Here is a 13001-nt window from a genome sequence, read left to right as displayed (position 1 = left end):
TGAACGTGTTTACGCCGCAGGTAATTTTTTCTATCTAGTGAGGTTCACTTATCTGCACGCAAGCCGCTTGCTGTGCGAGAATAGAACCACGAGTTTAAAGTCCGAACTCTTGCAAAGCAAACGTTACTGAATTTGACTCCGGATCCTATACATATAGATAAGCGACGGTAAGGAGTCCTTATTACTTCCGGTAATGGTATACATTTTCGGTGGGAAGTTTGCAATGGGCTCTGCTGACTCGTCCGTGTACAGCCTGAAGTACCTTTTGAACCAAGTTGTAGTTCTCGTCACTTTCAACTATCGTCTGGGTGTTTTGGGGTTCTTGAGCACTGGCGACGAAGTGGCTTCCGGAAACTGGGGCCTAAAAGATCAGGTCCTTGCGCTCGAATGGGTGCAGCGTAACATCAGACACTTTCATGGTGACCCTGATCGAGTAACCCTATTCGGCCACAGCTCAGGGAGCGTTTGCGTTCACCTTCTGACGATTTCGAAATTGACAATTGGTAAAATTGAATTGAGATCCAACGCAACCGATGCGTGGCGGGAGGTAATATTCAACAGACTTGTTCGATGAATAACGAAATCTTTTACCGGGATGACTGGTCTCATTAATACAATAATCGGGAGTACGATGTACTGAAAGATTGATTTTCCATCGATGAGTTGATGAACACAGTTAGAATGAAATGCTGAAAGATGGCGTAATCAATTCACGACATTACAGGGCTCTTCCATAAGTTCATCATGCAAAGCGGATCTGGCTTTGCGGAATGGGTCTACAGACCCAGGGCCGTATACGCAAAGCACGCATTTGAACTCGGCGATTACGTTGGCTGTTCAAATGACACTTCGGATTCCCTCGTCAGCTGTTTGCGGAAAAAAAAACTTTTTGGATATTGTAGGCGTGTTCAAACAGTTTTACGTGTGGCATTGTGAACCATTCATCACATGGGCTTGTACTGATGAACCCGATATCAAGGGAGTTACTACTACATTTGCTGTAATCACGTGTTTTGTTTTTGAAAATTGCCGAGGCTACTACTCATTCAACAACGATTAGACGTATGTAGCTGTTGTGCTCCTAATGTGTCCACGGGCCTCGCCAAAACAAGGTTATCGTATATGACATTCGGAAATAGGACTGTTACCTACAGATTTAGGTATGTAATATGCCTATAGCATCGCGGATCATACTTCAGTTTTTTTATCTGTCGGACCCTTTGATACCATGAGTTAAATTAGCAATCGTGCGCTCAGATTGCCTTTGTCTTTCTACTTGCTAAACTGTTGATTTTTGGAAATAGCAGATCTTAATAATCAAATTGATGTTTTAGCTTCGTGTTATTCGCTTAGTAGAGTCAGCCCATAATTTGGCATAATACCCCGATAAACGTCTTGTCGCGGCATGCCCAACCGAAAGTCGATATAAACGTCAACTTACCTGCGGGTTTTCAATTCAAGATGTACCGTTCGTTAGGAGGTCCTTGTAAAAAATAAAAGGATTTGTTCGTGTTCAGTGCGCTCCTAGGATTTAAAATGTAACGCAAGGGGATCTCGGACCTTTTAATTAGTTTAATCGCATTCATTCATTTCCTTTCACTTTCTTCACTTATTGTTAAGTCTTATGAATGCCTCTTCACGAGCTCGGGATGGTAGCATGGGATGTCACATGGTTCAAACGGCCGCCTCGGAGAAGATCGCATGGGCCTACAACTAACCGCGACGTGCCGGGTAAAACTCTCCCTTTGTTTGAACATGTAAGAACAATTATAAAGTAATTTCAAAATAACTTAACCAAGACCTGAAGGGCAAATTCGCCCAGTGCTCGTCTACCAAGCATAATCTAGAGAAAGCGGTCTGCGTTGGGACCATCAGGGGAAGGGCTGAGTTGTCTCCTTGCATGCACTAAGGAGGACATATGGTTATCCACCGCACTGTATGTGATGGTGGTTGATTACGGCCAGACCCTCTGAAAACACTCAACTCACGCCAGATAGAAAAGAGATTTCATAGAGAACGGTCGTGCCTTCAGCATCTATTCCAAATTTCTGGATAATTTCTGATTCTGTTGTAATGTACTAATTCTGTTATTCGGTTGTGTCGTCACGTACAGTCGTACTGTGTGGGTATATCACTGTGTGCCAGTATACAGATTCGATTTAGTTGGGTGTCTGTAGTTGATTGTATGGACGAGACACGATAGGGCTCTCACATGGAGGTACGCCAGCGGCGTGTTATGCGAAGTCGTCTATGGGACCAGGGCTATCCCCGTTCTCGAGATGTTGGGGCCCTGTAACAAGCTGGGCTTCTGCCATCCGGAAATCCTTCTTTGCCCGGCGACTTGACCCAGCAGAGGGCGGTCGCGGCATCACTGCGCACGTCGTGTATTTCGACAATATTGCGGAGGTTGTATCTTCCAATAGGTAAGAGAGCTCTCTTGTTGTTAGTAGATTTAGTCAAGCGAATGATCGTTCCAAATGCAATAGATTGAGTTAGAAATTGAGGCCCTGACTTGTGGTGGTTTGTTCACCTTTTCATGTACTTGGATTTTACTTGATTTTGTTCAGCGAATGCACTATCATTCATTGGCTTGCTCGAATTTTTGACGCCTCAGCAAGTTGTTGGTCATAGTCAGTTTGTACGCGCAATTGCTGTGTTTTTATTCAAACGACCCGATTATTCGTTCCTTGCCGAATTTTCCCTTCTGCACTATAAAAATAATTCACGAACCATCCGATAGCGGTGGTTTACATTAACAATTATTTAACCCTGATGTATATGAGTGTAACCATTTGGAAGTGTAAATTCGTTATTGTTAATCCTTGTGTAGCTATCCGAAAGCGGTAGTTTATTGATTATCTTTCTGTATAACTAACCGATAGCATAAGTGGCGTTATTCTATACATTCTTCTTTCGAAGATAGATTTCAAATTATGCTACTCCTAAACACCCAACGTCATAATTCCGACAATTACATGTATATCCATATATTCCGTTCATTTCTTGAATAAACGAATATTAATGTTCCATTACATGTAATCGTCCAACTTGTCCCACCGCTATGTTGCCTACGTTTTTATAGATAACCTCAAGTCTCTAGACGGTCCATGATTTATTCAAAACGCCCTGAGAACGATCCTGTTGCTTTGTGTTGATAACTGAATGTTTGGTAAGGAGGTAAAAAAGGAGTAATTCGAGTCATAAAACGTTCAGTCTACAAAACAGTTCTTTATTCTGAGTAACGTCTGTTCTCTTCGACATAATGTTTATTCGAATAAGATAGTGAAGACCGAACATCAAAATTTCGTGAAATACCTTTTAACAACCAATATTTTTATAAAATTATAAGGATGAATCTGGATAGCATTTTTATTCTTACAAAACATTTAAAACGTTAGGCTGCTAACTTTGGCTGTCATCTTCAGCTTCATTTTTAAATTCTCACAGAGCCCTCAAGTTGCATAGAACACGAACATAGGTCTAATAAAGTTGAACGCACGGTCTTACGAACAGAACTATTAGTAGTGCGGGTACGCACCCTAGAATAGAAACAAATAGCAGCGTAACTGCAGTGCTCCGAGGTGGTTGTAATCAGTACTAAAGAGGCTAATAAGAAATTGGTAGCGGAAAATTCGAATTTAGAGTAGTGAATACTTTTTCTCGTATTATAGAATTATTACGAAAAGAAAGGTAATTAAATAGATGTTCCAATGCGACTAGTATATATTTTATGTCTTACACATAATATGTTCGCCACTAATTTCGCTAAATCTCGGGTGTTGAGCTCGATGCTTCCACGTGAGAAATACATCTCCTTCATTTTTTGGAAACCTACGCCGCACAGATGTTAAGCCGGAATAATTTATAACACAGCACTTTGTTTCTCTAGGCACATTTGCTTACAAATACTTCAAAACACTTCTTATATCAGAGCTATCAGAGCGAACGCCTTCAATCAACAGGTAGATTGTGAAATGTAACAAAATGTAAGATGGCAGTGGCGTCGCCAGTGTACTGCGAATTGGCTGCGACTGTAGCGCTAAAAAGCATGCCTGGTACGCATGCTTAGGGTCCAACTTTTTCTATTTTCAAGCCGACAATACGCATCGCTAGCTGTACCGGGAAGATTATTCGAGTTCAAAAAATAATGAAAGAAGACTCGATTAAATCGGTAAAAATTAATCGATTATTTCGTATTCTTTTGAAACTGTGCAAATGAAACCAAAATTTCGCAAATTTCAGTATGTTGTCTTAATAGGGAAAGAGTTTTTGATAATTTATAGTTTCATTCAAATTGTTTTTTATTTTCAGGTGAAAATATTCATTCATCTTTCACTTATTATATCAAATAGGTACTTGGTAAGTAATACAATGAAAATAATTGATACTTTAATCACATAAATTGATATTGTATTGCGTCGTTCATGGGTGTAAAAAACAAAAACTAATTGAGAAGAAAAGTAATCGATTATACGAGATTAATCGGGAAAAAATAATCGATTTAAGGTAAGATTTTTGGTAAGATCCTAAAAGACTGTTTATCACAATAAATTTCTAAATTAAGTGTGTAAAAAGTTTTGGAGTCAACCAGCGCATAAATCCTGATGCCATATTTGCAGGCTTATACAGCAATATACTGGCGAAACTTACAACGACCTCTGAATGATCCTAACATTTCGTCTATAGTTGTACACGCACCTACTGTATAGTTCTCATTACGTTGCTGAATAAATTGACCAACAAACTCTCGAATGGGAGCTAAATTATCTATCTTCTTCCTGTCATCCCGACTGGCAGTGTCATCAAACTTTATCGCCGTTGAAAGGAGATAAAATCTTTTTAGACTCATAGTTGCTCGAAACGAATCTGGTGCAGAACCGTCATTGGTCCAAATCTCTTTTAAGTTGACATGTGATGCGGTATATAATCCGAGGTAATAATATCATCCGAAAAAGGCATACGTATCCATATCAGTTGGAAGAACTTCCAATGGATTGTTATAAGATAGTCTAAATTTATTAAGTTGAACATTAGTATATTGCACGATTTTTGCTACCACAATGTCCGTAACGAATAGTTTCCAATTTTCAACAAGAGTAGTTACATGCTTTGCACATTTTTTCACACCAGGAATCCGCAATACAATATTGTGGTGGCAGTTTTTTTTTTTTTTTTTTTTTTGAGAAGGAACATTGTACGACCATCTAGTACTTTTGTCTTTTCCCAATATATACTCTTCATTCAGTTCCTGACGATTATCGTTATTATTATTAGGATCGCTATTATCACTGTCTCGACCTTCGATCTGGATCTTCATCTTCGTCATCAAAGTCATATTCGGACTCTGATTCCGCTTTATGAGGTTGAGATACATCTGTATCAGATCCATTATCATCGCTTGGGTCATCTTCTGGTTCGTCATTTAGCCATTCTAGTGGAGCAGCTCTTTTTCTATTCCTCACTGGTTTCTTCATCCTATCATAAATTAAATTGAGAAATTTATTTAAATTTGACAAACGTATAATTTGGAATATTTTCTAGGATGAATGAAAAATAATAGTTTTGAACAAATTACAGTGACATGTTGATTCTGATGAACTACTTTTTTTTTTTAAATCAATGACAATAACTTACCGTTTTCACGGGCTTCAATAATTAATATAAATAAGATTAAATTAATACTAAACTAATTGCGTTTTATTTTATGTATTTACTAAAATGCAGACTAGATTGAGGGTAACTACATATCAGCTCTTTACTCTAGATATACTTCTATTTGCAGTGCACTCTCTACGAAAACATTCGAATTGAGCGGATCAGACTCGATTCTCAAATCCTGACACCCTATTTTACTAAAGCGATGAGAAAAAATCTCACAGAGCTAATAAAAATATATTGTTTTAAAACTTTGTTCAAGAATATTAAAATAATACTATTATAATCTGGATAAAAATTGATTTTTTGACAGTTGAAAAAAAATTCAAGTACTCATTCCATTTGAAATTTAAAAGAAAATTTGATTTATTTGTGAACGTGAGAGAATATCTCACAGCGAGAGTGCTGAAGGGTTAAGTCTACATCTGATTAAAGAAAATAGATTAGAGTTCCCAGAGAGGGGTTATTCAACCGATATTACTTATTGTTTATCAAACGACAACAAACTGAGAATAGAGTCTGTAATGATTCAAATATAACCGCTCAATGAACACGACACCAGCGGATGAGATTTGGCACATGGAGTGGGACACGTGGTGTGTGTCGTCACTAATTTCAAATACAGCCAGAAGAAGAGGCTCTTGGTAAACGTCTCTCTAGGAGGAAGGATGTGCGGAGGTTTCCATCTCTGAAATTGAATGTGTAACAAAAGTAAATTTTATAATGAAGAAAGACATTTAAAACCTAAAAAGTAAGAACTCCAAAAGCCACGTAAAAATTAAGGAGAGAAAATTTAAAAAAGAATAATCAATCAAAGCAACGTGAAATCCAAGAGTATAGTGCCTCACTGAAAGACAATTGTTTACAGTTATTTCTAATTTTAAAAATATACACCATTTTGAACAATATATGCAGGGAATGGATGAATAAATGCATTTTAAGTGAAATGACGGCTCGCGTTTTAATACGTCAATAAATAAATAATATTGTGCTCTGCTAGTCATACCGTGACAAATATACGCAATCTTCAATAATTACGTAAAAAATAATTTCAAATTTAAATATCTTCTTACAAGTCTTGTTATAGTGAACAGGATTTATTTACTGTTAACAAATCGAACATTTGAATACGGCGAAATAAATATTTAGTTATAGATAAGAAAACGCGAATTTGCATATATTTCTTTGTGTGAAATGAAAATTTGTTAATACTTAATAAGTCATCTATTTCTTTAGAATCAGTATCCTGTTGTATAGAATAATCGAACACAATTTTGAACTACTTAAATAATGGTACCGAATGCATGTTTATTAACAGTTAATCAATCATATATTTTATTAAAAATCCTATCAAGCGATGTCAAGCTACATACTTGTTGCCTCGTTAGCGTACTACGGATATAGTCGCTGTCACTTTTTCCAAATCGGTTCACTCTGGAACGGACGAAAAGCGCACGTCGTTCTTGGGGCATGAACTTTAGGTACCGTGCGTTTGAATCGAATCGGTGAGACGAACGTCCGAATGTTCACGTGTGAACCGGAAATAAATTTTACATCGCACGCACCTAACCTCGAACATAATTTCGCGCATCCAGATCAGGAATTTATGAATAAAAACACACTGCACTAACATTTAAATGTTGGAAGAAGCTCTGATAATCCCCAAATTTGTAATATCAGCTCGATAACATCGCCGTTGCACTGTCACACTGGTTTTTATTATAAATCAATCGCTCGGCCTACCAACTGCATGCAACCTGTAAAGAACGTGCTTGGAACGTGCGATTGGTGGGTTTATGAACTTCGAATACTCAAATAAGATTTGTTAACTGTTAATAAATCTTCATATGGGATAACATGGTGTGAAATCTTTTACAATTAGTGGTAATTTTTTGATAATAGAAAAAAAAAATTTGAATCAATTCTCGCTTTATCAGCCACAATTTTAGAGTATCTTTTCAATAATAGACATATTTTAGTGAGAGGTGAATATTATATTTAATTCAAATACTATAAAATTTCGATTGTAGTTGTAACGGCACATTTGTTCATTACACGTTAATAAGTTTTTTAACAGTTAAAAATTGCTCCCTGAACATGGTCGACGGAATATATTTATTTATTATAACAATCTATCTTTTATAGTATATAATATATAGTATATAATATCTTTTCTCAGAGTACGTGACATATAATTTGATATGAAGAAATCCGGGTAATTGTTGATAATCAGAACCGAATGTACTAATTTCAGGTTTTCATCATGAAAGACTATCAGATAGCAATACCGCTCTGTTCACTAAATTGAACATCGTAGCGACTTTCTGTTGAACCGGATGATGTAACAGATAGTTGAAATACCTTTGCGACCAAGTTGGTTTCTGGTAACAATTAGAAAACAGGTAACCTGATTACTAATTGATAGATGAATGATGTGTAATGCGTGTATTACACAATCCAATGTAATATATTATATCACAATATGTATAATAATACGTGTGATACAGGCAGATTACCTAATTGTAAGAGTTCTATTTAGTTTATGCGATCTGAAATAACTGAGAAGTGTTCAACGAATTTATTAATTATTCAGAAACTTGACGACATGGACTGATGATAAATTATTTTGGGTGAGTTATTGGAATTGCAAAAAGAATTCATTTGTCGTGGATTTGAAAACTAGGTCAGCAAACAATAGGTGAAAGTACTAGTTCTCAGTGAACAGGGAAGGCTGATTTCGACAAGGATATTTTTTTGGCTCCAATTGCTGATATTCTATAATACATTCACTTCAAATTAATTTATTCAACACGACTTATTTGAGACCGAACCGGTGAAAAAAGAAATGCATACTTACTTACAAATTTGGATCCATATATACTACGTCTGAGAGGCTCTAGGCGGTTTTTCAATTAATAGAACTTCGCAGTGATGTGGCGATTGAAAATCTTCCGGGCAGTGATTAGTTTAAAGAGAATGAAAAACAAAGTTTCTTTACACTTTTTCATTATGTAAAGGGCTCTATCAGCCTTGAGTATGTGCAGTTATTGTGTGTACGTGAACCTAGCATCTCATTCACTACCATCTCATAAAAACGATAAAGTTCTTATCGCATCCGCTCGAGTTCTACAGTTCCTGATGCATCATATCAATAGTTCTGCAAAATTAACCCTCAAAAAACGAAATCAAAGAAATGAGATGCTTACGACTGGAAGTTAGCATCCGCTATACGAAATTCATTTTTCTTCGTACCTGAGATAGAAAAACTAAATGTTTTATAAAAGTTCTCGGTAATTCGGAATATTAGGCGAAGAGTTCTTCGCATGCAGAATATTTATTGCCAATTGTTGACAAAGATATGGTACGATACAGCAGCAAAGATGTAATATGGCATCGAATACGACGGTCAATCGTAGGACTAGTAATATTCCGACAGTTCTCGAATTATCCAGGTAAGTAACGAAGAGTTCTGCGATTAAAAATTATTTCAACTAATTATTTATAACAAAACAGCCTGCCGATGTGAGATGCCGGCCTTCAGAACCACGAAAAATAAAAGTCCGAGTAGTATTCCGACAGTTCTCGAGTTCTCCAGGTGAGTGACGAAGAGTTCTGCGATTCAAAACTATTCCGACTAATTATTTATAACAAAACAGCCTGCCGATGTGGAATGCTGGTCTCCAAAACCACGAAAACTAAAAGTACGAGTAGTATTCCGACAAATTATTTATAACAAAACAGCCTGCCGATGTGGGATGCTGGCCTCCAGAACCATGAAAAATAAAAGTCCGAGTAGTATTCCGACAGTTCTCGAGTTCTCCAGGTGAGTGACGAAGAGTTCTGCGATTCAAAACTATTCCGACTAATTATTTATAACAAAACAGCCTACCGATGTGGGATGCTGGCCTCTGGAACGAAGAAAAATAAAAGTGCGTGTAGTTTTCCGACAGTTCTCGAGTTTTCCAGGTGGGTGGCAAAGAATTCCGCCCTTGAAAATTGTCCCGACCAGTTGTTTGTAATTGATAAAATCAAATTTCGGTTATTTTTTGTATTCATGTTTTCTTTTGTTTCACGTGGAAATTGGTATCCAGAGTAATTTGTTGGACACTTAGTTAATTGGTTGCGCGGGTGTGTTCTCACTTTTAGTATCACCAGAACTAACGACGAGGACGTAGTGAGAGATGGCTCCATTTTTCTTTTCTTTTTTTGTAAATTTTTTTCTATTTTTTTTTTGTATGTTTTTTGTATTTTCTTTTCTACTTCTATTTTTCTTGGATATTTTCATGTCTTCCGTCGTCTGATCCATTCACTAAAATCACGAGCTCTCGTTAGGTTTACAATAAATTTTATTGTTTCTCTTTTTCGTCAGAAAATTTTCGTCATCATCGGTACGTCAGAAAGTAGTTAATGTTAATTTATAACGCGAGTAAATAATTCGAGGTAGTAGATTAGTAGAGTAGGTAGTAGTCAAAAGTAAGGTGCCCTGAGCACCCGTTTTGAACAATATAGACAGCAAATCTATTTATTGATGGCTGTCGAGTATGCTTAACGAATACGACAGAGTATAGGGTCTGAGCATACAGAGACAATTGCGAGCAGGGGGCTTGTCGACGGGGCCGCTAGGTGTCCGCGTCTCTCGTTAGACCGGCGCCGCCGATGGGGTATAGACACGAGACTGCACGGCCTGCTGCACTCGGGGAATCGAGAAAAGGCTCTATACTTATAAAGTATTATTACAGTAATTTCAGACAATGTATGACAAGAATATTCTCCAAAAAATTTTATTAGAATCGGATTGCCGAACTCTCGACAACAATGGACTTTCGTACAAATCTGCGCACGCTGTTTATAGCATTATTTCTCAGCGTATGAAAGATCGTGGTTCCGTCATAACGGCGAAACATGTTTATTCCATATTGAACGAAAACCGTAACGGATTCCGCAGTCTAGTTCAGAAGGCATATAATCTATCTAACAAGCCTCGAACCGCGTCTGATACGAACGAAAACTCGTTATCCAACGAAACAACTGTCGAGAATTTAGCAAACTTTTCCAACGTTGCGTTATCGAAGAAACTCAACATCGTCGTAGGGGCTGATGAATATCAATTGATGAAACCGATGCAAAAAGTTTATAATGGTCGCGCATATTGGAAGTTCCGCGAAGGATAGACTGACGCTACCCCTGAGCGCATACGGCAGCAGCATCGGCTGAATTGTGTCATTTCGTTTAAAAATAACACAGTTCATCCTAGGGCAACTGCTGAACTTTATGCAAAGTTTCATGGTGTGTGTTTGGAATGTAAAGCCACCTTTCGTGGTACTTTGTTAAGAGAACTAGCCAAAGACATTGACGCGATCTTCGAAATTTGCGCGGAGAACATTATAGAAAAGTATCACACGTGTCGAAAGAAGCGACAGTTGAGAGGCAAACGGCGTCAACAAGTTGCTAGTCGTTTAATCGAACAAAAAAAGCAGCGGTAATATATCGGTATGAAGAAGCTAAACGGTTGAAGAAATTCGGCGAAAATGGTCCACCAATACTTCCGAGCAGTGAAGTTTTAGGTAAGGCCAAAGAGCAACAGCTGCTACAGACACACGGTCTATCTTTTGGTAATCCGGCACTCAACTTGTACCATCATTGTAAAAATGGCAAGCATGCTTGTACAATACGCAAAATAGGTCTCGAAAAGTTCTATTGTATTTATTGGACACCGAAGCAACAACAGTTATACGAAGAGCGCTGCAAAAAAAATCTCAATGCAATTTTTACCATGATGCCACTGGTGGGATTACCAAGCGGGAACATAGGCATGACTCCGCAATTTTTTTTATACCAATGTATGATTATAAGAGATGAAGGTAGTGTTCCTGTCCTCCAGATGATATCTGCAGACCAGACTGCATTGGCGATAGAATTTTTTTTGTGGTATATTCTGACCAAAGGCGTTCCTATTCCACCGATAGTCGTACCAGACTTCGGGTGGGCTTTACTAATTGCTGTTGCCAAGATCTTCGGTATGTGCAATGATCTGCGCGATTACCTGCAGAAATGCTACGACGTGGCAGTACGAGCAAACGGCACACTCCCAAGAACTTATATCAGACTCGACGTAAGTCACTTGGTCCACATGGTTGCTCGCTGGAAATTTTTAAACGGAAAAGGCCCAGCTGTCCGTAATTTTTATACACGATGCTTATAGTCAAGCTTATCAAATTTCGAATTTGCGAACCCTGACCGAATTTTTGGAATCAATTCTAGTCGTGTCGTTGAGTGAATTTATCGGCTACATAAAAGATAATATGGCAGTGCCTGCTGAATTGCGGATGCAATCAATAAATGAGGTTATAGAGGGTGTTACTGTTAGCGAAGAGGATGAAAATCGTCGAAGAGAAACTGAATATCAGCACGAGAATGATACTTCGCAGGACCAAAGCGCATCTGATACCGACTGGAAAATGTGGGCAGATAGTATTTATTCTACAGCACAGATTTGCGTTAAAAATTCAAATCAGGGAAGCGTTATCAACGGTTGCTATGATCCGGAATTTGCCCAACAGTTCAAGAAACAGCTCATGCCGTATGTCCCACTTTGGACCGGCGTAATGAGACCGCATTTCAAACGCAGTCCGAGTATCGCCACATGTTCTTCGGTAGAAGCAGAGTTTGCCGACCTTAAGAGGACCCTAAGAGGTATCATACTGACGCGCCTTGACAAATTCGTGCTTCAGCACATCGATAACCATCTTGACGGTAAGGTTAAACTTGTATCACACAAAGGCGACAAGAAGGCATTTAGTGGTGATAAACAAGAGCAGTTAATTAAGACCTCAAAAATGGAGTTTGATAATTTTGATGGCACCGCATCCTCCCAAAATTTGACCGTATCGCCGCTAAATCAGGAAAATGAAGAATATACCTCGAGTCATTCGACAAAAAAGCTTGAAAACCGCGTTTATTCAGAACTAGATTCGACCAATGACTCAGTTATACCCGATTCCATCGGCATAATTGAGGATCTCAAAAATAGTCGAGTGTATTCAAGTACGCCTGTAGATTTCATACAATGGAATACATGCGAGGACTGGGGTGGATTAGCGGGAAAAATCGAGACTGCTACAGTACCTGACAATGAAATACGAAATAAGAAAAAAAGACGTGAACCTACATGCCTTGATAAATGCGCCGACTGGGATTACATTAAAGATGTAAAAAACGCACATTTACCACTGCTACAAAATGGTCTCCTTACAGGTACAGTGTCTGTAATGAAGAAAAGTTTCAATATAATCAATACCTGTGCTTTTGATTCGATATTACAGGTCATTCTCAGCGGCATGGCATGT

The 13001-nt window shown here is 38.1% G+C and overlaps 1 protein-coding gene across 2 annotated transcripts in view; it reads right to left on the bottom strand.

Moving 5' to 3' along the window:
- The window catches only part of LOC124299284 (flotillin-2), a 510013-nt gene that overhangs the window by 81614 nt on the left and 415398 nt on the right, over positions 1 to 13001 (bottom strand). The window contains exon 1 of one of the 2 annotated variants that reach the window (XM_046752403.1): positions 5299 to 5437. The exons of the other annotated variant lie outside the window; for it this stretch is intronic. Within the exon in view, the coding sequence (XP_046608359.1) occupies positions 5299 to 5422 (124 nt within the window). The 5' untranslated portion in view covers positions 5423 to 5437. Of the gene's footprint in view, positions 1 to 5298; positions 5438 to 13001 lie in introns of those variants that run through there. 2 annotated transcript variants of the gene reach the window in all.

Source organism: Neodiprion virginianus, chromosome 2 (assembly GCF_021901495.1).
Source record: "Neodiprion virginianus isolate iyNeoVirg1 chromosome 2, iyNeoVirg1.1, whole genome shotgun sequence".
NCBI classification, from domain to species: Eukaryota; Metazoa; Arthropoda; class Insecta; order Hymenoptera; family Diprionidae; genus Neodiprion; species Neodiprion virginianus.
This window is presented reverse-complemented; position numbering and strand designations above follow the sequence as displayed.